At 52.1% G+C, this 27,884-nt stretch overlaps 2 protein-coding genes across 3 annotated transcripts in view; one reads left to right on the forward strand and one right to left on the reverse strand.

Moving 5' to 3' along the window:
- Positions 1-7,723, forward strand: part of Col6a2 (collagen type VI alpha 2 chain) — a 28,028-nt gene extending 20,305 nt beyond the window's left edge. The window contains exons 25-28 of one of the 2 annotated variants that reach the window (XM_028874287.2): positions 97-249; positions 408-860; positions 963-1,001; positions 4,109-5,637. In XM_028874287.2, the coding sequence (XP_028730120.1) occupies positions 97-249; positions 408-860; positions 963-1,001; positions 4,109-4,404 (941 nt within the window). In that variant the 3' untranslated portion in view covers positions 4,405-5,637. Of the gene's footprint in view, positions 1-96; positions 250-407; positions 861-962; positions 1,002-4,108; positions 5,638-6,674 lie in introns of those variants that run through there. The other variant, XM_028874286.2, reaches the window with a different exon arrangement.
- Positions 7,724-14,128: 6,405 nt separating this feature from the next.
- Positions 14,129-27,748, reverse strand: Ftcd (formimidoyltransferase cyclodeaminase). Its single transcript, XM_028874285.2, has 14 exons — positions 27,638-27,748; positions 26,672-26,855; positions 25,650-25,778; positions 23,554-23,642; positions 23,255-23,434; positions 21,961-22,098; positions 21,755-21,886; positions 20,024-20,085; positions 19,616-19,745; positions 19,219-19,380; positions 16,967-17,010; positions 16,618-16,756; positions 15,673-15,768; positions 14,129-14,533 (listed from the first exon to the last, which is right to left on the reverse strand). The coding sequence occupies exons 1-14, from the start codon at positions 27,689-27,691 to the stop codon at positions 14,447-14,449; spliced, it is 1,626 nt and encodes a 541-aa protein (XP_028730118.1). The 5' UTR covers positions 27,692-27,748; the 3' UTR covers positions 14,129-14,446.
- Between the last annotated feature and the right edge of the window lie 136 nt (positions 27,749-27,884).

The raw sequence follows: 27,884 nt of genomic DNA on the forward strand, positions 1-27,884 counted from the left end.
GGGGTGTATGGGGGCAGGATCACCCACGCTATCCCTGGCCCTGTACCCCTTCACACTCTCTACCCACTCACCCTGTCATCCCATACACACTTCCAGACTGTGAGAAGCGTTGTGGTGCTCTGGATGTGGTCTTCGTCATCGACAGCTCTGAGAGTATTGGCTACACCAACTTCACCCTGGAGAAGAACTTCGTCATCAATGTGGTCAACAGGCTGGGTGCCATTGCCAAGGACCCCAAGTCTGAGACAGGTCAGTGGAGGCCATGAAGGGCCCTGAGGCAGAAGCCATACCCCTACCTCTAGCCAGGATCATGCCTTTGCCCATGATTTCACTCAAGGTGGCTGAGCCAGTCACCGAGGTGACAAAGCAGGCCGGTAAACACTGTTCACACGGTTGTCCCCTCATAGGCACGCGTGTGGGTGTGGTGCAGTACAGCCACGAAGGCACTTTCGAGGCCATCCGGCTGGACGACGAGCGAGTCAACTCCCTGTCCAGCTTCAAGGAGGCCGTCAAAAACCTTGAGTGGATTGCTGGTGGCACGTGGACGCCCTCTGCCCTCAAGTTTGCCTACAATCAGCTCATCAAGGAGAGCCGGCGCCAGAAGACCCGGGTGTTCGCAGTGGTCATCACAGATGGGCGCCATGACCCCCGAGATGATGACCTCAACCTTCGGGCACTGTGTGACCGAGACGTCACTGTGACAGCCATCGGCATCGGTGACATGTTCCATGAGACACACGAGAGCGAGAACCTCTACTCCATTGCCTGTGACAAGCCGCAGCAAGTGCGTAACATGACACTCTTCTCTGACCTGGTGGCTGAGAAGTTCATCGATGACATGGAAGATGTCCTTTGCCCAGGTGAGTGGTGAGACCAGGACCTTTACCCCCATCGAGCTAGTAGGTGACCACGGAGGGCCCAGCAGGAGCTCACAGAGACCTTGTCTCTTTTCTCTCTTCTAGACCCCCAGATCGTGTGTCCAGAACTTCCCTGCCAAACAGGTAACACGGGTGCCTAAAACCCTAACCCCAGACAGGCAGAGCAGCCCCAGCATCCTTCCTGTTCTAATAGCCAGAGATGCCGCAAGGAATTGTGCAGCCTCAAGGGTGTCCCACTGTGGAGGTGCTTCCTTAGGGAGAAACCCTTGAAGTTCACCCCTGGCATGGTACAGTCGGGGGCTCAGGGTGAGGTCATGTCATCCTGAGCCCCTGCGGGGTACCATCTGGGCAGAGACTGCTGGCCTGGCTGTGCTTGCCTCTTGGCCACTGATCAAAAAGGCATTTCAACACAAAGGAAGTCTCATCCCAGAGTCTAAAGTCTCCCTACCACTGGGGGCTCTCCTTTTGGTCCGCAGGGGCCAGGCCCTGGGCAGACATAGTTAGGGCCGTCCACTTACCGGGGCCTGGCAAGCTCTTGTCCAAAGGTAAAGCCCTGAAGCTGATGGGCAGATTGGCTAGTGTAAGATATCTGGGAGGCAAGCATGCTGATACCCACCAGCAGTGGTTTGGCTTTGCTTCTAACCCTTCAGGCTGCCTTTGTGGCCTTCGTGGTAGGAGGCTGGAACCAGAGCTGCTATTCCTAAGGGAGGGTAGGAGGTGTCCCTGCTGTGCTGAGAGTCTCTGTCATTGCCCCCCACCCAGACACTGCTGTGACTGGGCAAGAGCCTCAGGAAGATGCCCTGGGCCTCAAGGAGCATCGAGTAGGGGGTGGGCCAGTTTGGCATGGTAGGGCTGCTGTGGAGACTATGCAGCTGCATCTCCCTGCAAAGTCTGTTCTTTGGTCCGTCCGTCCCCCCCCAAAGACAAGGTGGCCCTCTGAACATGTGCACAGGCTCTGAGACCACCCAACAGAAGGGACCGTGTGGACCAGGAGTCAGGGTCTCACACTATTCAAACAGAGATCATTACCAAGAAAACACTCTCAGGGCATGCCTTGGCCTCAGCCACCCAGTGAAGTTACCTGGGGTTTGATCGTGTGAGGCTCAGAGCACCGGCCTCAAGTTGCCAGTTCTCGTATCTGTCAAAGGCTAGGGGCCATGTCTGCAGTGAGACCCCCCCAACCCTGCTCCTGGCCCCTGACTGAGTTCCCAGGTGAGCTGTACTTTTGGTATCAGACTGTAGCACGGTGTTGTACAGGATGTAAACCTTAAGTGAGGTTTGTATAGGGGAGGCTGTTGCCCCAGACGGCTCCATCCCTCCAACACAGAAGCCAGACCTTGATCCCCGAGGCTTGCTCCTGATCACAGTGGGAAGTGTTCAAGTTTCTGCTCCAAAGTGTGAGCCCGGCGATGGGTCTCTGTGGCTGTCTTTATGGTGTAGCAAGTCCCCCCACTTAAGTTGTTGAGCTTTGTCGTCAGGAAAGAAAGGTATTGAATCTTGTCACATGCTTGCTCTGTTGGTGACACCTCGTGCGGCTTCTTCAGCTATGAAAGCAATGGTCAGCTATGTTGGTTTTCTATTGTTGAATGAGCCTTGGGTCCCTGAGGCACAGCCCTTGCTTTTGGTCTACCTGTTTTTTCTGCTGAATTTGATCAGCTCATGTCTTAGGGAGGAGAGTTCACCTCTGTGTTCAAAGAACTGTCTCTGCATCTTCCTTTCTGGTGACATCTGTGTCTGGCTTGTATAGGGTGATGCCGGATGATAGGGTGCAGTGGCTCCAGGATGGGGGCCAGGGCCAGTTTCCACCTGTGGGCACACCAGCTCTGGAGGGTAGCAAGATCAGGAGGAAATAGGGACCTCAGCCTACACTGAGGTCTTAGGACCCCACAAAGCACAGTGCTCCTTACAAGATCCCCTCCACATTTCCCAGCTCCCTAACCCCCTTCCACTGGCCTTATAAAGCACATTTGTATTTACTGCTATAGGAAATTTCAAGGTAAATTAGGTGTGTTGTCTGGGGACATGGTGACCTTAGACAGTGTCTTTACGACCAAGGTCCTAGATGACAGCATCCTTGTGAGCGTTTCTGGTGTGGATACGGTGTTAAGAACACTTCCAACTCTGACCTAGCCCTGACCCTCTGAGCCAAATAGCCGGCCCTGTCCACCCAGAAGCCTGCCTCGAGCCAGGGATGGTGTCAATCATGAGGGACCTACTGAGAGTGCCTGAGAAGCTCAAAACTGTAGGAAGAAAACCAGTAATGACCATGGTATTAAAGACTGCAGCGAGACCTGAGCACTGACTGTGGAGAAAAGAGACGGGAGCCTCTAGAGAAGGAAGTGTCCCCAGGGAGGCCCAAGGTCCTTCTGGTCCTGGGCTGGACACATCTGGGTTTCCTCATGCCTCCGTGGTTACCAGAGAAAAGGGAGTGACTCTGACCATGACACCCATTGAGTCATACCCTTCCACTCCAGCAGGCACTGGAAGCCAGAAAGAGGGAGGAGTGGGGGGGGGGGTAAAGAGGGAGGAGGGTGGGGGGGGGGTAAAGGGGCAGAGAGAGAAAGATACAAAGAAGGAGAGAGGAAGGGGATAAAGAAACAAAGGAACAGAGAAGAGGAATAGGGGCATGAAGAGAAGGGAGGAAAGAAAGAAACAGACTGGGACACAAAAAGAGAGAAGAAGAAAGGGAGGGGAGAAAGGAGGGGAAGAGAGAGGAGGTGACGAGGGAGGAAGGGAAAGAGGAAGAGAGGATCTCGCTCTTCCTTGGTGTCTGTACCACTATCTCAGCCCCTCGAGGACAGGTCCTGGGATAGCAGATCATGTGCGGGACAGATGTTAGCGGTGTGGTTTTGTCTGTGGGCACTCTCTGGAGCTGCCTCTTCCCGGGGACGTAGGGATGTAGCACTGAACTGGGGGCGTTTCCGGCATTTGTGCACATCTCTCGGTTGGCCTTGGGCACTAATGCTCCATGCTGGGCTTCCCTGGAGCTCTGTGGATACCCCAAAGCTGCTGCTAGGCTGCCTCCTTGGCTGTGTTGCTTGCTCTCAGCTTCTCCACCCCAGCAGGCCTCCCGCCCAGACCAGACACCACCACCTGCTCCACCTCCTACTTGTCCCCCTGGCTCCGTCTCTTTGGTCCCAACTACTGTCTGTGGTCAGAGGCCTAAGGAGGCCTGGAGGCCAGCCACACCCACTGGAGCCCTAAAGTCTTCTCTGGACACTCCCTTGCAGATGAACCATGGCCTGGCACCAAGCCCCCGGTCACCTTCCTCCGCACGGAAGAGGGTCCGGACCCCACCTTCCCCAAGACCATCCCCCTGATCCAGCAGTTGCTAAACGCCACGGAGTTCACACAGAACCCAGCTGCCTACTCCCAACTGGTGGCTGTGATGGTCTACACCGCGGAGAGGGCCAAGTTCTCCACGGGGGTCGAGCGGCAGGACTGGATGCAGCTGTTTATTGACACCTTTAAACTGGTGCACAGGGATATCACAGGGGACCCAGAGTCTGCACTCGCACTCTGCTAAAGCCTCGGGTTCTAGCCAGAGATAACCCCTCGCTTCTAGCTTCCCAGGGCTACCACCACAAACTTAGGCAGCAGGGACCTGCCCTCCTAGTCCTGAGGACAAAGTCCAGAATCTTATGTCTTTAGTGTTATACTCTCTAGAGGGTCCCTCCTACTTCCTCCAGCCTCTGGTAGAGCTGCCATCCTTGGCTTGTGGGCACACTACCCCAGTATCACTTCTACCTTCCCAGAGCCTTTTCACTTTGTGTCTGTGTCCCCTCCTCTTTCCCCCCTCCTCTTTTTTACAAGGACATCAGTGATTGGATTGAAGGCCCACCTTAAACCCCAGAAGCTCACATCTGGCAAAGGACTGTACAGAGGGCATTATATTGAGGTTCTTGAGATGCAGGCCTCTGGGAATCTTTCAGCTGAGTCCTGTGTTTCAGAACACAGATTGGGGTGGGGTGCTATCTGAATGCTTGAGGAGGTCCCCCCCTTTCCTGCTTCTGTTTGGGCTTCATGTTTGGTGTCAGGTATGTGTTTATAACCCGCAGAAACCACACGGATGTGACAATGGCCTTAATACCCCTCAGCTACTGTCACAGCAGGAGATCCAAGTGCCAGAGCTGTCTGTCAGTGAGCCCCAAACACCTGTATGCTCAGCCAGGTCTCTGGATACACGAAGGCATCATGAGAGTAGCCAACAGGCAGGGCTTTTGATACCCTCGGTCACGTGACTGAGAACCGTAAAGGCATCCTCTCCCCAGTGTGGGGAATAGCAAGGGACCCACTGCAAAGTCACGAGCCATCAAGGCAAGCTCGTGAACCTGGGATTTTCTCACTGGTCTCAAGGCACCTCATCAGGCTGGACTGATGTCCTTTCTTCTATCTATGCCTCGCTAGCCCAGGGTAAGACCTATCCTCCTGGGAAGGTGACACCCGCTCCCTGCTGTGAGGTCACAAGTAGAAGAAGGGACCCCCACAGAAATGAAGCACAGAGACCTCCCTGAGACCCCAAACTCCCAATTACATATGGATCTTCACCAGCCTTTCCCGGTCTCCCCCAGGCCCTGTAGATGTTGATGTTAAGGAAATGTGCCCAAGCCAACAACCCCTACTGTATGTCTGCCTCTGGGTTTGTGGTAATAATTGTGAGGGTGCCTGTCAATTATGAGGAGCTAGGAAGTCCAGTTGCTCCCCCCTCCCCCGCAAAAAAAAAAAAAACTTTCTAGACATTCTGAGAAGATTCCAGGAATGGTGGACAATAAGTAAGGTATGTAGCTAGTAAGCTCTGTAAGAAAGACCCTGCCTATCCACAGGCACTCCCTGGCCCAGGGCTCAGCCTCAGAGGGAGTGAGCCAGGTTAAACATTTTATAAAAAGACGAAACCTGTAACTTAATGCATTGCTGTGGTCAAATGCCAAGTTGGGCTAGTATACACTGGGATGGGCCCTCACATACAACTGGGGTTGGGTGGGATGGGGGTAAGCACTCTGGCAGCTGGGTCCTGCCTCGGCATTCTTGGTCATACATGACTGGAGTCAGGCTGTTCTTAATATGATTCCCCGGCGTCCCAAATAATTGGGCCATGACAGCACACATGGGCGAGCTGAACTCATCTTCATCTAAGGAAAGCCTAGATGGATGTCTGGTGAATAGGTACCCAGGCCCTAGCCTGTGGTCTCTGATACCTGTGTGGTGGTGTGAAGTGTGGCTTTGGCTTCCATGGTGTGTCAGGGCTGGTGACCATCCACCCTCTGAGGAAGGCATCTCTTGGTGGCAGTGAGACCACCAAGGGCCCACCTGGATTCTTTTAGCCATATCCTATGGCTCAGACAGACCAGGTGACTCAGAAGTAAGTGACCCCTGGGAGAGGGCGTCAGATCCAGAGGCCCTGTCTTGCCCCCACCAAAGAACGACCTTTATGTGAGTAGCTATATCTTAGACTGAGTGAGGACTTTGGGGCTATTGAGGGTCCCAGAGGTGGCTGGTTGAGGCTGAGACCATGCCTGGCGACAAAAGATGGATCTTCTGGCCTCTAGGCAGATCTCTGGTCCACTAGTATGGGGCCATTGAAGGGACAGTCCCAGGGAACCCTAGACATACTCCCAAAGGAACCTGAGTCAAGGACATCACCTGGGACTGCTCTACTGAGGCCTCCATTGGTGGCTGTGGGTGAAGCCCCAAAGTCCCATGATCTGGGATCCAGGGGGCAGGGTGTATGCAGAGATGGGGCGAGTCTCGAGCTGGCCACCCCTGCATGCCTGGGCCCACCTTACGTCTTCCCTGCAGAGCTCTACGTGGCCCAGTGCACACAGAGGCCCGTGGACATTGTCTTCCTGCTGGATGGCTCGGAGCGGTTGGGCGAGCAGAACTTCCACAAGGCACGGCGCTTCGTGGAGGAGGTGTCACGGCGCCTGACTCTGGCGCGAAGGGATGACGACCCACTCAATGCGCGCATGGCCCTGCTGCAGTATGGCAGCCAGAACCAGCAGCAGGTGGCCTTCCCGCTGACCTACAACTTGACCACCATCCATGAGGCGCTGGAGAGAACTGCCTACCTCAATTCCTTTTCTCACGTGGGTGCAGGCATCGTGCATGCCATCAACAATGTGGTGCGGGGGGCACGGGGCGGGGCGCGGCGTCACGCCGAGCTCTCCTTTGTCTTCCTCACGGATGGTGTCACGGGCAACGAAAGCCTGGAGGAGTCGGTGCACTCCATGCGCAAGCAGAATGTGGTGCCCACCGTGGTCGCCGTGGGCAGTGATGTGGACATGGAGGTGCTTACCAAGATCAGCCTGGGTGACAGGGCGGCCATCTTCCGGGAGAAAGACTTTGACAGTCTGGCCCAGCCCAGCTTCTTCGACAGGTTCATCCGCTGGATCTGTTAGCACATGCCCACCATGCCCACTCAGCCCTCATCCATCTCCCCTCCGTGGTGCTAATTGGACCCTAGCCCCGCCAGTCCCTGCTGGACTGTACACTTGGGTCTTCCTGGAGAGTCAAAGCCCTTCTCCCAAGGTCCGGAAAGGAGGACTCTGGACCCAAGACCCCTTGCCATCTTCAGCTCCCTTGGTGATCTCCTCTTCTCCATCCTACCTATACCTTGCCCTCAAGCATTGGAGGACCCCGGAGCCTTCCCACTGCCTGTTTCCCACGGCCTCTGCCCCTCCACTTCCCTCTCTCCGTGCATCCCACAGTCCCTTCCGAAGGCTGTCTGCTGGCCTGCACCAGTCTTGCCCAGGGCCCTGTCCTTCTCTGACCATTATTTCCTATATCAGCTCAGACCTGAGAGTCCCAGGTCACACACCCAATGGCCCAATAAAGGTTTTGAACCCCCCTGCTGCTGCCAGATTCCCCAGTGTCTGTGCCCAACTGAACCACACTGGGCCTCCTCCTAACATTAAGAGGACACTTAGGCTGACTACATGCCCACCAGAATCTATCACTCCCAGCCTCAGTTGCCCTATCCTCAGGGGCAGGGACTTCCAAAAGGTGCCGACTGTCTACACTGTCGCTAATGAATATTCAGCATGGCCCCAACATGGACTCCACCCTAGCCAGTGAGTGCTCGGCTAAAATTGTCAGGGCAAGGTACTCCCAGACTACCCCACAGCTTGAATGAGATACTCATATATAATTAGTGGATTGTGGGTAGACAAGACAAATGACCATCAGTCTTGCTTCAGTGTGGGTGATTTCGGCTTGCTCATACCCTGGGGCCTTCCACACTAACACTCCTGGAGGCTCCACAGAGAACTGTGGGTTGTCCAAGACAGCTGGGTGCTGTGCTATGTCACACCTACATACCTAGGCATGGGACCCGAGTGGCCTAGAATGTACTGTCTTGGGTTATGGTATGCTTCAGGGAGGGGGACTTACCTGGTGTCCACGAGGCCCTGGGTTCAAACCTAGCACAGGAAGAAAGGAGAAAGATAAAAGAACTAGATGGGGGGAAAGCTCATGGCTTCACAGACATGGAGGCTGGAAGTCCAGGTGTGAAGTGGGTAGGGCTGGGGCCCTCTGCCCGTACCACAGAGGATCCGTCCTAGGCCTCAGGCCTGACTCCAAGCTGGCAGAATCACAGCAGTCCTCGTGAGACGTTCTTCCTGTGTTCGTCTGTCCAAATTCCCCCCTTTTCCATTTCTTTTCAAACCTGGACAAATTTTTACTGTGCCTCTTAGTTTACAACATGAGGGGGTAGGAAAGACGGTTTTTAATCTTTGCAGTATTTTACACAGATGTAGGGAAGTGCTTCCAGCTCCGGGGACTTAGAAGGATTTCTTTCCCGAAAGTTGGAGCAAGTAAACCGGTATTGACTCCTTGGGTTTTCCACGGGCTCTTCCCTCATAACAACAACAAGCTCTAATTAGTTATGAGGTCTCGGGGCTAATTTTACCACTACTTCTGGTACTGTAGAGCTGAAGCCCTGCTGTGTCCATCAGCAGTCACTAATTCCACTTCAGAGGAGGTTGCACTGGTGGAATCTTGGCATCAAGCCATCCTCTCCCTCTCTCCAAAGCCCATCTGGCTCACGTTGCAGCTTTTTCCCTGCTCACAGCCATGCTGACGTCTCGTGTCCTCTGATAAGTTTGCCTGCTCCAACCTAAGGACAGGGACTTGGTGTCTTTGAACTTGTTTGGACATTGGTATCAAAAGCGCCATATCCTGCCGCGTTCCTGTATATGAGCAGTGAACATTTCCCTCTGGGGGACGGTCGGTTTTATCTCCCTTTTTCAGATATTTTATGCATCTGATGGACCCTTCCTTTTTCTTTTGGTTTATCTTCATCAAGCACCTTATTTTTCATTTGCTGAACACTAACGCTTTGTGTATACTTAAAACGCTTACTTTAGAAAATTGTTTATAGGCTGCAATCACATGGCTCTTACTAGTGTTCTTGGCTACATTGTAGTGATTCCTAATAACTTACTCTTTGCAAGAAATGGATCTCAGTTTTGGTACTGCGAAACTTGGCAATGTCCTTCTCAGGCAGCTGCTCCACAGCCTACAACCACTGAAGAATTGCTGCTGTCTCCTGGCTGTCTGCTCTACTCCAGGTTGCCCTTTTAAAAAGAATACTAATCTTGTTGGGCTGAGGCCCTCCATAGTCCAGTAAAACAAACCTCTTTGCAATGAGTGACATTTGCAAAGACCTTCTTTCCATGTCGGGCCATACTCTGAAGGACGGGGCTTTGGAAGTCAACCCATGTGTTTAAGGATAAGCATCCCTGCTGTAACTCTGACATCATGATCTACTCATTGACATTCCACCCCTCCATCTGGCCACACAGCCTGCAGCAGAAAGGCCCTAACCCTAACTCTGTCTCCCTACAAAACACACACACACACACACACACACACACACACACACACACACACAAAGTACTAGCAATAAGCCCACCTGCTCCCCTAAGTCCCCCCAATCAGAGAGTTAACCCAAAAGTATTACATTGAATTAGACATTCCACAAGCTGGGAATGTGGGATGACATGGAGGGTACCCTCCACTCCCCAGAGTATAGACCACAGGACTATAACTGGGACCTCTCAGAGGAAATGGACGCCCTTCGCTGTGACACCAGTTTCTGCAGCTTCAGACCCAGGGTGGTATGAAAACCAGTCTCACAGAAGGGACTTCTACACATCAGTGATATGGGAAAGGGTTCTGTCTTAGTTAGGGCTTCTATTGCTGTGAAGAGACACCATGACCACAACAACTCTTGTGTTAAAGGAAAACATTTAATTGAGGTGGTGACTTACAGTTTTAGAGGTTTAGTCCATTATCATCCTGGTGTGACATGGTGGCATGCGGGCAGGCATGGCTGGAGCTGAGAGTCCTCCATCTTGAATGGCAGGTAATAGGAAGTGAACTAAGACACTGGGCGTGGCTTGAGCATATATGAGACCTCAAAGCCCGCCTCCACAGCCATACACTTCCTCCAACAAGGCCACACCTACTCCAACAAAGCCACACCTCCTAATAGTGCCACTCCTTTGGCACCCACTCCCATTTTCTTTGAGACCATCACAGATTCCATTCACTGGTGTCCTTTCTTCCTTCCTTTCTTCCTTCCTTTTTTTTTTTTTTTTTTTTTTTTGGTTTTTCGAGATGGGGTTTCTCTGTGTAGCTTTGCACCTTTCCTGGATCTCACTTTGTAGACCAGGCTGGTCTAGAACTCACAGAGATTCGCCTGCCTCTGCCTCCCGAGTGCTGGGATTAAAGGCGTGTGCCACCACCGCCCGGCTACTGGTGTCCTTTCAACAGCCATCCCACACTCGTGAATGCACCAGAGCCGCCTCACCAACATCCCCTACCCAATGCGCCCATACCACAGTCCCCTTGCAATGATCCCTTTACCCACATAACATCACACCCTTACCAACATTCCCACTGCAGTGTCCCCTCACTTACATCTCCTTACCAATATTCTCCTGTAAACACTCCATGACAGCCATGCACTCATCAACATCCCATCTCCAACCTACTAAACATCACTACACCAATATCCTACCAACACTCATACCCCTATAACCTCAATAATATCTGCTACAAACAGCTCCAAACCAAAGTTCCCTCACCATTGTGCTCCACTAATGACCTCTCACAACCGTCCCTGTCACCAGATCCCCTCGCTATAGCACCCACAACATCCTCACCAAAAACACACCTTCACAAGCCCTGTGATACCACTCCCTCTGGACAAAAGCTATCTACTTTCTGTGCGTTAGCATCCCCTACCACTGCCCCCTCCTCACATTTCCCCACATCAACATTTTCTTACCCCCCTTCTACCAATTTCCTTTCGCCGCCTTCCGCTTACAATTACCCTCCTTCAACACCATCTCCTCACTGCCTTCCAATCATGCCCATCCTCCCCACTATCTTCCCTCAGCACTGTCTTCTTACTAAGTTCCCCTCACCCCCTTCCCCTCATCAGAATCCTCTCACTACTTACCCCACATCAGGACCCTCTCCTCATCTTCTCCCCACCACCTTCCCCACCACTACCTTCCCCTCACCAACATCTCCTCTCTGATATTCCCCCCAAGAAAGCCCCTCACAAATATGACCAAACCACAATTGTCTCACTGTCGTGGTCCTTCCAATGTCCCTTTGCTTATGTGCCTTTAGACGTCTACGTGTCCAAGAATCTGCACAGCAACAGAATAGGTAGTAGCCAGTCCCTACCCCCCCCACACACACACATGCATACACACAGTCATACCCAAAATGCATACAGGAGCATGTTCAGATGTTCTCAGAATCCTGTAATACTAGGCTGTACCATGCTAGGCTTCTCTCCACCATGGTGGGAACAGCCCATCTCCTACCCTGCTTTGGGCTCATCATAGCTAGTGTTCTAGTTTTCTTTCCTATGATGAGCCACCACCAAAAAGCAATTTGGGAAGAAAAGAAGGATTTTAGCTTACATTTCAATGTTACAATCCATCATTGAGGGAGGTTGGAGCAGGAGCTCAAGCAGAACCCATAGAGGAATGATGTTTACTGGCTCACTCCCTCTGGCTCATGCTCAGCCAGCTTCCTTATACAACCCAGGACCACCTGCATAGGGGTGGTACCGCCCACAGTGGTCAGGATCTTCTCACATCAACCAACAATGAAGGCATTTCCTCACAGATATGGCCACAGGTCAATCAGATCTCAGCATTCTTCAGCTAAGACTTCCCAGGTGACTCTTGGTTGTACACACTAAGAACGATACCTCTTCAAGAAAATGATAACACACCCAACTACTCCTCCTTCACACCCCTGTGATACACATACTGGACGGAAGAGTTTCAATCCAACCTTCTCTGCTGCCCTGCAGCCTCTCTGGGTTACTACTCCATTTCTGGGTGACAGTGCTGGGGATGTGGCTAGGGTTAGGGACCTAAGTCCAGGTGGCCTAGCAGAATCTCCTCTCTGTCTGCAGAAGGGCCAAAGGAAGCTGTACGCTGGAGAAATAAGTCGTCTGGGCCACTTTTGTGTGTCTCCTCAGTATGAAGCATGGGCTAGGGAACTGGATGGGATTGGGTACTAACCTCTGTTCTCAATGCCCTTGGGTATCAGGGAAAGAATACAGAATCCTTACACGTCTGCCTCCTCTCCAAGACAGCCCCAGTCCTGGGTGGGACTCACATTTGAGACTAGCAGCTCAGACAGCTATGAAAGATCCCATGGGACAGAGCAGTATACCTACCACCTCCATGCTCCCACCCCACCTGCAACCACAGCCCTTGCATGCTCCCGCATGCTGACAGAGCTCTGAGCCAATGACCTTCACCACTGAAGTCCTATGGAACCCTGAGCCTCGGAAGGGAGTAATTCCCCTGCACTGGTGCCACACCAGCTTTTTCAGCCTAGCTCTTCCAAAGCTAGGGTTATGCAGGCTCCATCCTACTGGTGGTACATAGGTGTGAGTTCAGGGACAGACAGACAGACAGACAGACAGACAGACACACACACACACACACACACACACACACACACACACCAGTCCTCTGGGACCCAGGTTGCTGTTGTAAAGGATAAACAGAATCAACCCTGAGAGATGCTTAAGCAAATGCTCTTCCGGGCCAGCAAGGGGCAACACCCCAGAGTCCTCCTTGTTCTGTCTCTGGCACGAGCACAGGCATTTGTTACACACGAATTGGCCAGGGCCCCTCCCCGGACCTGGGCTGGCCCTCCTAAGCACCTTGTTAGGTTCGTTCTAATTTGTAGGAACTTCCTGCATTGAAGGATTCCACCCCTTTGCCTGTAACACATTTGAAATCTCCGTTCACGTTGCTTCCCCTGGTTGACAAATGACTGAAATTTTCAGATAGCAAATCTACCCTAAAAGGCATTTAGATTTTCTGCCTCACTTGGGAAGAACATACCACAAGCTGTTTTCTTTTTATATCCTGTGTTAATAAGTACAACCATACTTGGGAGATTTTTTTCATGGAATGGAGCATCTGAAAGTCATTGGGGTGGTTTTTTATTAGTAATAGAGAATAGAGACAAGAAGCGAAGAACAGAACATCTGAGGATGGAGGATGGGGTGAGCCCCGTGAAGGCGTCGGGGGAGCTAGGAGTAGACCTTCTAGTGAAGGGAGAGAATGTCCTTACAGTCCTCAGGAGCCAGACATTCCCCAGTGTGAGGGCTTTGAGCACTATGGTCTCTGTTCCTTGCAGCATGGCTGTGCTGGCTGCTCTCATGTCAACGTGACACACACTGGAGTCATCTGAGAGGAGGGAGCCTCAGTTGAGAAAAGGCTTCCATAAGAACCAGCTGTGGGGCATTTTCTTAATTAGTGGTCGTGGGGGAGGGCCCAGCCCATTGTGGGTGGTGCTGTCTCTGGGCTGGTGGTCCTGAGTTCTATAAAAAAGGAGTCTGAGCAAGCCAAGGGAAGCAAGCCAGTAAATATCACCCTCCCATGGCTTCTGCATCAGCTCCTGCCTCCAGGTTCCTGCCCTGTTTGAGTTCCATATTGTTTGAACAGCAGCAGTATGGAAGTGTGAGCCAAATAAACCCTTTCCTCCCCAACTTGCTTTTTGAGCGTGGTGTTTTGTCACAGCCATGGCAATCCTAACTAAGACAAGGCAATGAATCCAGTGCTCAGAGCATCCTAGAGCTCTGGGAGACCTGGGGCTGGGACTCTCACTTCATTACCCACAGTCCAAGGGGCACACCCCCAGCTGTTCTCCCAATCCCAGGCTTAGCCCTTGGCCTTGCCCCCAAACCAAAGCACACCAGGCAGGTTTGTGTTCAGGATTTACTAGAAGCCACAGGTTAACAGAGGGTGTCCGGCTGCATGCCTGCAGGAGACTGCCCCCAATCAGGCCCTACCCCCTACCCCAACCACATCTGTTGCCTCTTCTGATCCTACATAGACAGCTGTGTGTAGAGCTCCATCCAGACCCTGCTGATGTCACGCCTGAGTCTTCCCCCAAAGCAAGGGTCACTTAAGATAGGTAAGGATCACTGGAAGTTGGACCACCCATGGCGTGGGCAGGTGGAAGTTGGACCACCCATGGCGTGGGCAGGAAGAGGGTGCAGGGTGGGGGTGGGGTCCTCTTCACTCCTTCCTTGCTTCTAGGCTATCCAGCACCAGTGCAGCCTGCGTCTTGGCTTCCTGCAGAAGGCTGGAGATTCGATGGCGTATCTGACAGACAGAGGGATACGTCACTCTACCACCTCCACGCTTGCTGTGACCTGCTGCTCCTAACAGAAAAATCCCAGGCTCCTCCTGCCACCTCCCCATGGTATACCCACCTCACAGTGACTAGGGTCATCTTGAACAACCACTCCTGGATTTCTCAGTGTGGACAGGGGCCACTGACCCTCCCCAGACTCCCATCCCATTTCTGCTACTTCTCACCAGACTGCTGAGGGTAGAACCGTGTCCATAAGACCCAGGGGCAGAGCTCACATGGTTCATGCTGTCTAAAGTTGATCAGGGAGGGGCTCGACCCCCAAAGATGCCCAATTGCTAGCATTCTATGTAAGAACCGAGCCCTTAAAAAGGTCTTTTCAAAATTGTCACAAACATCTAAGAGACAGATGCTTAAGAATGGCTTGCCAGAGCTAGGGTAGGGAACAGTGACAGTGTGTGTGCCGATTGACAGAGGGATCCTTCAAAGCAACAAAAATGTCCTGGAACTTGCTAGAGCGATGGCTATACAACACTGTGAATGTGAAGTACTGAATTCTATATTTTAAGATAGCAATTTGTATGTTCTTGATTTTTACCTCAATAATGCAATAAAATTGCCATGCAGTTGTCAGGAATGCTGAGGTTTGGTTTTTTTTTTTTTTCTTGGTTTTTCAAGACAGGGTTTCTCTGTGTAGCTTTGTGCCTTTCCTGGAACTCACTTTGTAGACCAGGCTGGCCTCGAACTCACAGAGATCCGCCTGCCTCTGCCTCCCGAGTGCTGGGATTAAAGGTGTGCGCCACCACCGCCTGACATTTCTTATAGCCATTGTTTTCCCAGTCTCTGGCGTGTTGGTGCTTGGGGGTCCCCAGCCTGGAGTGGCTAAGCCTTCAGTTCTACTGTGAGAGCCAGGAAGATGGTAAGGATACAGCAGTGCTATTTAGCAACTTTTCATCTCCTAGCCAGGTCTGGACCCATGGGAGGGGGAATGTCAAAGTGTGCCTACAGACACCTGGCCTCTCTGTACCCATGGCTCCTGGAGAGATAGCAAGGGCCTGTTCCTTCAGATGGCAGCAAGAATCATCTCTGCCCACAGTAGACATGGCAGGTCCCTGGGTGGGGCCTGGCATCAAGTCTTCCCCCTGCCTACCTTCTGTTTAAATGCATCATCAGTCATGTCCTTCAAGTTGATGAGCACATTGAAGTATGCACCAAACACACCCGTCTCCAAGGCCTTGGCTGCCACCTGCAGAGACGCCAGTGAAAGGGGCTGGTTCTGGACCCACAGTACCACTGTGCCTCTTGAAAATCTCAACCCTCTTGTCATGACTGAGCAAGCTGATCCATCCTATGGGCTGACAGGCAAGGGACCTGTACTCTTTTTTGTTTGTTTGCTTGTTTGCTTGCTTGCTTGCTTGTTTTTTGAGACAGGGTTTCTCTATGTAGTTTTGGTGCCTTTCCTGGAACTCAGCTATAGCCCAGGCTGACCTCAGACTCACAGAGATCCGCCTGTCTTTGCCTCCTGCATGCTGGGATTAAAGGCGTGTGCCACCATGGCCCGGCTACCTGCATTCTTCATACCATTAAGCCTGGCCCTACCTGCAGAGATCAGGCTACCAGGGTCATTTTGGTCTGAGACCTGAACCTGGAAAAGGAATCCACTCCTAATTTGAAGACGTGGCTCCTGGAGGCCTGAGGAGGCTATACAGGTATGGGTATGTCCTAGAGGCCGTCAGCCCCTCTGAACCTGCCCTCATCAGCTATCTGCCTGCAAACTAGGGCCACTCCCAGTATAGAGGATCACTTCTCTGGGGCCTCTGGACCATACGCTGAAATGCACTGCATACTGTAGGGTTCCTGGCTTAGTTGTAGGGGCCATAGGCCATGACTCTGTTTTGACCCATCCCCCACACAGGACGCAGATGAATGATGTCTACTTCCACAGGCTGCCTCAGGTATTTCCCCATATATAGGGTGGTATATCTGTAACTGGAGGCTCTGAAGACACCCATGGTGCTGTTGACTGTGGTACAACACTGAACAAGAATGTCAAGATACCACCCTGAGCTGCTGTGACTCCCTGGCACCCTCATACCTGCAGGTCAGACAAGCAGGCCAGGTTCCCACATAGGGCCAGCTCCTTCAGCACCGGCCATAGCTGGGACACAGTCTCTGCCAGTTTCAGGGGCACAGAAACGGCCTGTCTCAGCCCCTCCTGCAAAGCACATGCACGCCTAGAACCCAGGCGGCGAAATGTGAGTTGGGGGCAGAGTGCAGTCGGATCCCAACCAGCACAGTCCCTTCCCATAGGCTGAGCACACAGACACAGGAGGGACAAAAAGATCATGGCTCACTGCCCAGGATGCACCTGTGCCAACTCCCCAGACACTGAAACCCATGGCCCAGAGGGTCCAGCAGGGTCACCTGGCCAATACCGTGCTCACCTGTCCCTCTCTTCAGGTGTGTTCTTGGGCAGCTTTATTGCCTCCTATAGAGGAAAAAAAAAAAAGACCAAAACACACATGGTGAGGGGCCATGAGGGGCTGGCTCATGTGTCCCCTGGCCATGCTGCAATGGCAGTGAGGAGGACCGTGTCCTGGGACATGGCAGCATGGGCAGCGTTTATCCATGGCCTCCAGCATGGGCATTTCCCACCTAAGTGCATCGTATGCTACAGGCCACAGGTCAGGACACCTTCTTTGGAGACGATGTTTCTATTGGTGTCTGTGGTCTACAAGCCTTGGCACCTGGGTCTGGGTATCATAGGCCCCCATGGCCACCTGGAGAAGACATGTAAGTGGCATTCTCTGGGGACCTTGCTTCTAGAAAAGGACACCAAGAGCCTTTTAAGGCCCTGAATTCTTCCCATCCTCCTCCGCACAGTACCAGGCTCTCCTAGTGCCAACTCCAACTTAGAATAATGCAAACCACTTCACCATGCCCAGTCTAAACACACAAGAGTGGCGGTGGTGCTGGGAGCTCTAAGGCCTTCTCTGCCATGGTGCCACATCCCTTGTCCCTGGCTGTCTGTAGACCGGGCCCTTTCCCTGAACGGCTCCAGCAGAGGTTTGTGATTTCACAGGAAGGGACTCTGTGTGTGATAAGCGATGCAAGTCCCAGTCTCCCACAGCACCCTTCAGTCTTGCAGGATGAGACAGGATGGGGGGAAGCTGGCTAGGGGGTGCACACACTGTTGGTGGGTATATCCACCCAGATGGCTGCCCGAAAGTCCTTGTCAGTGGCCCTTCTATCAGCCATGAGGGACAGCAGAGGCTGAGCAGACACTCAATGTCACTGTGTCGTAACAGGTGCCTCTCCTCCTGCATGGGGAACGTGGCCCTCGGTTTAGCCTCTTGTCTTTGCTGTGACCTCCCTGCTACAGCCCACCTCATCAGTTCTGTTTCCTAATTTAGTGCACGTTTTATCATGCTTTCATTTTTTTATTGTTTTTATGGTTTTTTGTTTTATTATTTTTGTTGTTTTATTGTTTTTTATTGTCTCAATGAGAAAAGTACGCATCTAGCATTTTGCTTCTAGAAATTTCCTAAGTACTTAGTGGCTCTTTCCTTGTTTGTTTGTTTGTTCATTTATTCCCATTCATCTTCTTGCTGCACGTGAAGGACATTAATCAACCCCACGCTTACACAAACTTCAGTTCATTTATTTTAGATCTCCTTGTGTGCTTTTGATGCTTATTGTCCGTTTTCTCTGCTGCCCTCAGTTAATTTTCATTTATCTGACTTTCTCTCACAGTTGGGTTTTTTTGTTTTTTTTTTTGAGCCTTCATCTTATTTGTTACTTCTAATCTCTCATGTTAGGGTTGCCTCTGAATTTCTAACATTTATATCTAAACTAACATTTCCCTTTAAATGCCTCTCATCTCTCTCTGTCTTTATATCTCTGCCTGGGGCTGTGTGTCTGTCTGTCTGTGTGTCTTTCTCTGCCTGTGTGTGTTCACGTGTCTCATCACTCTTCGTCTCTGTCACTCTGCTCTTACCTCTCTGTCTCTACCTCCACCTCTCTAACCATTTCTTTCATCTTTTCAGAGGCTGGCCCTGCACTCTTGCCATGTCCTCCCATCTGCCCACAACCTCTAATTACTTTTCAAGATGATTTTCCACCTCCAAACACTCCTCGTGGTTCCTGCTATCTTGTGGCTGAGGAGGGCTTTCCAGTCGAAGCCCCTAATCTCCACATCTGTTCTGTTAAGGTTTCTATGACTTCCTTGGAGTTCTGGCCTGCTGGAGGGGTCAGGACAGGGGGCTGCCCCTGCAGTTTGCCCCTCACCAGAGCACAGGGCTGGCCTCCATGGTAGGCTAGATGACCTACAGGCAATAGGCTTCCTTCCTGCAGGTCTGTAGAATCTGGGGTCCAGCTCTCACACATCTCTGACCTGGAAGCCAAGATCTTGGCTGGCCAATCTGTGATAAGTGTCTACTATTACGTTCAGTGTTGCCAGGCAGTATCCCTCCAGGATCCCCAACTCCAGGGTTCCCCATTCTGGAGTCCTGCCCTCCTAATTCCCTTCTCTGGGGCAAGGTCCATGCTCTCCACGCCTAGACCCTCAGGGTTGCTGAAAGTAAGGGTTCCTAGAATTTTGGCAAATCATGCCACCTTCCCAGTGCTCTGCCCCTGGCTCCAAATTTGCAGGCTGCTATGGCTAGCAAGCCTAGGCCTGGCAATTCTGCACTCTTACCAAACAGGCAGCAAAAGCCTGGGCATCAGCATCCACCAATGGGATCAGCTGGGCGGAGGCCGCATGGAAGGGTGGGATCAGGCGCCGCATGGTGGAGTCCAGGTGATCAAACTGGCGCCGCCCGTAGGTCATCTGGCCCACCATGGAGGCCAGGGCTGCACCCTGGTAAGGAGCAAGCTGTGGGGGCCACCCGGGGTCCTGGCTACCCCAGGCCAGAGCCCAGCAGGGAACCCCAAGTGCAGGGAGATGAACTGACGAATCTCATCCTGCAGGGTCCCCCACTAGGGAATCCCTGACCCCTGAGTCCCATCCTCCAGAATCCCCCACTATGCCACGCCCCGCGCCTGGGTCTTGCCATCCATGGCTCCGCCCTCAGGGGGTCACCTCAGGTGCTCACCAAGGCTGCGACAGCTGCTGCTACAGAGCCGCCGCCAGGGGCAGCAGAGCGGGCGCCCACCTCCCGAACAAAATTGAGCAGCGACTTGTCCATCAGGCCCTTTTCAGGTCCACTAGCCGGAACCAGGTACCTACCAGTGGGAGGGGCTTAAAGAAGGGGAGACACACCCCCTTAATCCTAGTCCCAAACTGAGAGCCTGGAGAGAAGGGAAGCCCGCAAGCCAGGAGGCAGGCCGGGAGGGGGCGGGGCCGAAGCTTGCAAAGAAGTTGGAGGATCAGGCACCAGGCTTGATTTGGGGACCAGAGATGTGAAGATGAGGAGGAAGTGGAAGTGGGGGGGGGGAGGGGTAAAGCAAGGAAAGGAGGAGCAGGAAGTGGGCAGAGTCGGGCCAGGGATGTGAGGCCTCACTCGATGATCCTCTCCTTTGGGTCGAAGGGTGCCAGGGAATCCAGGCCCAGCCGGTTCACCACCTGGAGAGTGGACATCTCACCTTAGCCAAGCTGAGCTCAGCTTTCACCTTGACAAGTTTTGCTCACACTCCCTTCCCAGGAACCCTACCAGTTCGCTTCCCGACAGGTTGAGACACACGCGAAACACTCCACGCTCCCAGCGAAAACACGACAAAGAAAAGGTTGCCAACCTCTTCCCTCACAACGGAGCCTCGATGGCCATGGGGGCAGGGGGCAACTAAACCCTCTTCTTGGGATTGGATTCTAATTCAGAATCTAAAGGATGGAGTCTTACAATCAGGGGCAACCTTGATTCACCTGAACATAAATGTCAAGAAAACTGAGATTCACCCAAATCCAGGATACAGTTAAAAGAGTCCCATGTAAGACTAGAATTCATCTTAACAAAAAAACCATTTGACCCGTTATGAAGCTATGCAGCGGTAACAACAGGTCTCCCTTTCTAAAAGCAGAAAGGGACCCACACACTTGAAGGACACAAGGCAGGTGCACTCCAAAGGTGGTTACGGAGATGGGTAAAGGATGCCGCCTAAGAGTTAGGTCACAGAATCAGCAAGCACTGAGGAATACTTCCCATGAGAGGGTGGGAAAAGAAAAGAATTCCTCTGGAGATGCAGCCACCTCCAGAGCAGATCCTGGGGCCTGGAGCAATTGAGCAAAGGTGCCGTGGACAAGCAGGACTGCTTTAGAAGAGAGTCATGTGTAGATGGAACCAGGGGAGGTATAGCCAGGGACATGTGTACCCAAATCCATAAACAGTGGGTTACAGGGGTGTAAGGGACCTGATGGAGGGGGCTGGCAGCAGACACAGTTCTTCACAGAGCCGGACAGCCCAGGAGTTAAGAAGGCAGAGAACATACAGTTTGTGTAGTACATGTCACACAGGAAAACTTCCTAATGTTCTAAACGATGATGAAAATAGAAAATCTTCTAACTACAAGTCAAGAGCTGGCCACAGAGCTAGGTTAGTAAAGTGCTTGCCAGGCAAGCACAAAGCCTTGAGTTAGAGCCTCAGGACCCATGTCAAAACCAATGAATTAATTAAAAACCCTGGACCCATGTCAAAACTAATTAATTGAAAATCCTGGCATGGTGGCAAGCACACTACTTGTAATTTGCTGAGGAAGTGGAGACAGGACGACCAGCCTGCCTCACTGGTGAGTTCCAGGTCAGTGAGAGACCCTGGTTCAAAAAAAAAAAAAATGGAAGCACCTCAAAAATGTGACACCTGAGCCCTGTGGTGGTGGTGGTGGCACACGCTCAGAGGCAGGTGAATCTCTGTTAGTTCGAGGCCAGCCTGGTCTACAGAGTGAGTTCCAGGACAGCCAGGGCTGTTAACACAGAGCAACCAGGAGAAGAAGAAGAAGAGGAAGAGGAAGGAGAAGAAGAAGAAGAAGAAGAAGAAGAAGAAGAAGAAGAAGAAGAAGAAGAAAAGAAAGAAAATGTGGCACCTGAAATTGTCTTCTGTCGCACGCACGCACGCACGCACGCACATGCACATGCACATGCACATGCACACACACTCCAGTCAATAAAACAAAGGACTTGAAGGAAGAAGGTTTTGGATTTTGGGTGGGCCCTTCTGGAAAGATCAGCTTGCTTCTGGAGCAGCCGAAGGCCTACAGCCTCCACGCCTCCCTTGACATCTCCCAAAATGAGCGCAGCCCACCAGCCGTATCCGGTGCTCCTCCTCCAGAACAAACAGCTTCTCCTTCTCACAGTAGAAGGCTGCGGCATCCAGTAAGGCCTTCAGAGGCACCAGGCCCACCAGCTGCGAGCCCACCACTGGGAGATTCAGCTCCTGTGAGACAGAGGCGAGGTCAGCGTCTGGGGGTCTCCGAGCGTGAGGAGGCTGTGGCCGCCTGCCCTACCCACCTGAGCATCTCTGCAGGCCTCCTCATAGACTGTGTGCAGAGCTGTGACCTCAAAGTCCAGGAGGTTTGTGGAGACCTGAGCCAGGTTCTTCTCGTCCAGGTACCAGCCGATGCCCTGAACCTTTTTCAGACGTCCTGGCTACAAAGAGATGCATTCCCCAGCCTGGGCTAAGAATCTGGTCTCTGGCTGGCCCCTGCCCAGACTTCATAATGCCTGGCTCTGAGACCCTCCTATACTTGTGTTCCCTAGCCAGAGGAGTCAGGCAAGGTGGCCCCTGATAGCGAGATTGTCACTGTGGCTCTCCTTGCTCTTTCTATCTTCCTTGGTCTGGCTAGAGAGACAGGCAAAACCTCACCTACCACATGAAAACTGAGGCCCTGAAGTCCAGGTTTGGTGCCAGTCTCTGGCCATACCATGTTCTAGAGACCTAGGGACACTGATGTGGGAAGCCAGGGGAAGTCCCAGCTCCCCTTGTCATCCGTCTCCCACCCGCTTGGCCACCTCAGTCACTCTGATCCTCTCTTTGATGACCTGAGTGAGGCAGGAGCTGTGACCTCACTTTGGAAGGGCTCTCTCTGTGTTGTGCCTACAGACAGCTGATTCTGCAGGAAGCTAGGCTCCTGGGGCCTCACTGCCTGGTAAGATGTGAGGTTGGGACAGATGGGAAGATGACTTCCGGTCACCATGTATGTCTGTCACCTGTCTCTGAGATGGACTCTAAGGAAGCTAGCCGACAGCTTCTATGCAGACCTGGCGAGGAAGCTTCCTCAGAACACCTGAAGAGTTCCAGAGGCATTGTGGGGGGGGGGAGGCGGGGGTACATATTTAGAGCATCTGGAAGGATGTGAAGACATCTGGGACTGCTAGGCAGCTGTCTACACAGAAACCTGACCCTGTCTGCTTCTGTGGAAAAGAATAAATTAAATAAATAAATAAATAAATAAATAAATAAATAAATAAATAAATAAATAAATAAAATAAAGGCAACTGGGGTTGCCAGAGAGATGGCTTGGTGGTTAAGAGTGCTTGTTGCTTTTCCAGAGGACCTGGGTTCAATTCCCAGCACCCACATGATAGTTCATCATTATATGTAACTTCAGTCCCAAGGGACCCAGCACCCTCTTCTGGCACACATGCAGGCAAAACACATATGATTTTTGAAGGGGACCCTCAGTTTCAAACACTGGATTCACCCTGAGACCCCACAGGGCTGTGACACCAAGGTGAACAGTCTCCTCTGGGGGTTCCAAGGAAGATCCCTGGGGCACGGGACAGCCAGCCAGAAGCTACCCACCTGGTCTTTCCCGCGGCCCTGCTCCCGCAGGTTGAGAGCAATCCGATGGGCCTGTTCCTTGGTGCTGAGCAGGTTGATGTTGAAGGCAATGAGGAACTTCCGGGCACCTGTGACGGTGGCGCCCCAACTGGGGACAAAGGAGCTGGGGCCGAAGTCAGGCGCCCACTCGGCCTGCTTGAGCTGCAGGAACATTCACGTGAGATGAGGTGGAGGGGCCCAGACCATCCCATTCTCCCCAGGGGAAAAAAAAAATGGCCGGGAGGCCACCCTCGGACACCCAGCCACCTACGGGGCGGCACCTTCTCAGGCAGGGCCTCATACTCTCCAGCCCGGATCGCCGGCAGGGTCTGGCGACTGGGTGTCTGCGCTGCCTCACCATAGAGGTATACTGCAAAGGAACCCAGCTGGTCAGGGGCTTGTCTGGGTAGAATCCAGTATCCTCACTCCCACAGGGGCCCAGGCAGGGTAGCTCCTCCAACTGCAGCTGGGGGTAGATCTTCCTTGGTTTACTCTCTCTGGGGAGCCCCGCCTTCTCCATACTCTTGGAGTGGGTATTGCGATGCAGATGGCATTAGCATATGCCTTCCACCCACCCCAAACCAGTGCCATCGACGAGGACATGTTTATAGGAGTCAGGGTAGGATATGTGGGGGACGCTGATGGAATACTCTTTTTTAAAATGTATGTTTACAGCCAGGTGGCAATAGAGGCAAATTAAAGGCACACACCTTTAATCCCAGGCCTTGGGAGACAGAGCCAGGCAGATCTCTGTGAGTTTGAGGCCAGCCTGGTCTACAGAGTGAGATCCAGGACAGCCAGGACTACACAGAGAAACCCCATCTCGAAAAACTTAAAGAAAAAAATGTATTTTTACTGTGTGGTGAACCTGTCTTCATAAGAGAAAAAAAACAAAAACAGAACTTGCTGTGCACACGGGCCTTAGCCTCAGATGTCAGCTTGTGTTTATGGCAGCAACAGGTCCTGGCTGGGTCCCACCCTGTGCTGCTTTATGGACTGTCTATCCTGGTGTATCCCCCCAACACTATATTGTGCATCCTGTTTCTAGTTTGTCTCATATCATTTTCTTGATCTAGTTAGTTTCCCCCAATGAAATCTTTTTCCCCGCATTTTTCATGTGTGTATGGTATGCATTTGTGTATGCGTGTTTATGCCTTTGCATGGGCTCATTACATGTGTGCATATGCATGGGGAGGTTTAGGGTTGATATCAGGAATCATCCTTAATCACTCTTTAACTTCGTTCATGGAGGTGGGTCTCTCAGTCAGACCCAGAACTCCCTGGCATGGCAAGTCTTGCAAACTAGCTTGTTCTGTCTCTGCTTTACAAAGCTGGAATTACAGGTGGCTCACCACGGCCATCTGCATTTATGGAGGTTCCTGGAAATCTGAACTCTGGTCCTCATGCTTGACAGGCAAGTGCTTAAACCAGTGAGCCATCTCCCCAGCCCCAAATTCTACTTACAAGGCATAGGCTTTTTAGTCTCCAGGCTCAGCAAACTAAACTGCTTTACCACGTGGCTAAACAATGGCTGTTCTGGAATGATCTTTTTGTACACTGTGAAGATGTGTCTTTGTCAAGGTGCCTTCTGACTGGTTTAAGGTGAAAGGATGACTGAAAATAGTTAAGCACGAAGAGGTTAGGTGGGAAAGCCAAACTGAGAGGGTGCTAGGAAGAAGGGCAGAGTGATGAGGAGTTGCCAGTGAAACATGGAGGAAGCAGGAGATGAACATGCCATGCTAAAAAAAAGGTACCGCCACATGCTAGAGCATAGATAAGAAATATGAGTTAATTTAAGTTGAAAAAGCTAAATAGTAATAAGCCTAAGCTATCAGCCGAGCATTTATAATTAATAAGAAGTCTCTGTGTGGTTATTTGGGAGCAGCTAGTAGGACAGAGCTGACTGGCGGGACACAGAAAAGTCTGCCTACAAATGTCCACTGCCCAGTAAGCAGGATGGGACAGGCAGCTGCACTCTGCTGTGGCTGTGATTTCTGCTTGCATTTGTTTCATTGTCTAAGAAGCTGAGGCTGGTGGGTTTCTCACAGTACTCTTTCTTTTTTGGTAGTGATCTGCATTCTTTTTGTTTGGGTGGTTTTTGTTTTTGTTTTTTGTTTGTTTGTTTTGTTGTTGTTGTTGTTTTGAGATAGGGTCTATGTAGTCCAGGCTGTCCTAAAACTCTCTATGTAGAGCAAGCTGGCCTTGAACTCATAGAGATCTGCCTGTCTCTGCCTCCTGAGCACTGGGATTAAAGGTATGTGCCTCCATGCTAGGCAAGATTTGCATCCTTAAAAGGTGTCAAGAGCAGAGAACCAGAGCATGTGTCAGAGTCTGGAATCCAGAGATGCCCCAAAGCCTATCCTCCCAGGACACTCACCTGGTACATTCAGCTCCTCTGCCAGCCGCTGGCCAAAGACCTTAGCACAGAGCACACACTCATCCATGCTGACGCCCCTCACGGGGATGAAGGGACAAACATCTAGAGCGCCCATTCGTGGGTGCTCTCCTGCAGGAAGAGGGGCAGGCCATCACCCTTACAGCCTTACACACTGACCATGGAAAGTGGTTGGCAGCAGCAATTCTTCCCAGGCTGGACTAGTAGGGATGCCACAGAACATGAGGAGTATTTTTGTTGCTATGGCTGGCAAGAGAAGGACTTTATAGACTTGGGTAATGGGTAGGGATTGCATAAGCTGGCCATTTATAATACTTTTTTCCTAAAAAATAAAAACCCATAAAACCAAGGCCTTCAGTAAGACCTTGCCAGGCTGAAAGTATCTGGTTATGGGTCAGCCCTGCCTGCCCTGGCAGGAGAGAATCCACACCACATCCAGAATACAGTGCCCAGCCTCTCCTAACCTTGGCAATCCTGTTATCTATTCCTTACCATGACCTCTGAAAACCTCTCCCCGAGAACGGACAGAGGCCTTGGCCTTCTGCCCAGTTCTGTGTGTCCACCAACCTTTGACCCTGCCCACCCCTGCCATTGTGTTTGGTTTTGAGGCAGTTGACAAGTTTGCTTCCTAGTGAGGTGTCCTCTTCTGTCTCCCCAAGGCCTCAGTCTAGTCAAGACCTTGGGATGAGTGAACCCCTGTAGATTATCATAGAATCACTGAACCCCAAAAGAGAGGTGCCCACTCCAGGAGGTTGCTGATCACCATAGCCTGTGTCCTAGGGCCATCTCCCTGCCTTTCTCTCAATCCACTCCTGGGGATAGGCACCAAAGCCACACTAGGGCCTACCATGTGGCCCTGACCCTGGGGAAGCCTGCCCACAGCCCTGTTGAACTTACACCCCATGTCCATGCCCTGGGCTCCTCCTAGGGCACCATGACATAAGCTCAGCCCGGAAACTGAGGCATGGGAGGCCTGACCCAATTCAAGTCCTGAGCTGCCTCACCCTTGTGCTTGCTCATGTCGATGAGTTGTGAGGCTGTGCGGGCCGCGTTGAGGGCTCCCTCGACCACACACTCTGGCTGCCCCACGAAAGTGTAGACAGTGCGGTTGGTGGAGGGTCCAGCATCAACATCCAGTAGCACGCAGCCTGGGGTCTGGGAGATGGCTTGAGAAATGGCATCAATTACCTGGAGATAGAGCCCAACACCATGCCTCAGTCCCTATTTGGAGAAGCTGTAGTCTCACACCCAAGTGTGATCTCAAGAAGGAGGTTTGGGGGGATCCCCCCAAAAAGCTAAACTTCAGCCTAAGAACCCACATGGCACAACAAGGAAGGCCACTGTGGCAGTGGCCATGGCCACCCCAGGCTCAAGTTGGCCCAGAAAAATAAATAATGGGCCTGCTCCCAACACCTAGACATTCAGAAGGGGTGGACAGAGTGACAGCCTTCCAGTGGGAACAGCAGGGTAGGAACCATTAGCTAATGGGGGTGGGGCCTGATCAGCGCACAACCTTCCAGGTCAGGAGCTGGGCTCAGAGCTCAAACCCCATCCTGAGGACCCTTCTTGCCTCAGTTTCCCCATAAGGGGGGCCTGATAATAGTGCATGCCTCACAAGGCTTTATGGGTGAGGAAGGAGTTAATACATGTGGGGATGACCTTTCCTGTGACCTCAAATAGCTCTCTACTCTGCATCTATATTCAAGGTGCTTCATTTTTAGTTAGGAACACTGAAGTCAAGGGACTCACAACTTCTACCAGGAACACTCCAAAATCCCCAGGCCAGCTGCCAGTTCTCCAGAGTCCCCCACATCCATGGAATGTTCCAGAGCTGACAGAGATGGCTTTGAGGGAGCCAATAGGCTATGGCTCTGCCCGTCCTGGGAAGGCAACCTCCGCCCACACCAAACTCATTCCCTTCTTTGAGACTAGAGCACCCACATATTCTGCCAGCCCTGATGGAGCCTCACCTCCTGGTTGTTCCCCTCTGAGAAATTGGGGACGCATTCCACCAGCTGGGACATGGTCAGCACCTGAGTCCAGACGCTCTTCTCAAGAGGCAGTGGAGGGAGGTGGGGTGGCAGCTGATGGCCCCGGGGTTTTTATACCGCCTCACAGCTAGTTTCTTATTAACCAGGGACAGTGTGAAGGGAGCCAGAGAGTGTAGGGGTAACTCCCAAATTGAGTATGTGCTCTCCAGGATGAGCTTTGCAAAAA

The sequence above is a fragment of the Peromyscus leucopus genome, chromosome 16_21, assembly GCF_004664715.2.
Source record: "Peromyscus leucopus breed LL Stock chromosome 16_21, UCI_PerLeu_2.1, whole genome shotgun sequence".
NCBI classification, from domain to species: Eukaryota; Metazoa; Chordata; class Mammalia; order Rodentia; family Cricetidae; genus Peromyscus; species Peromyscus leucopus.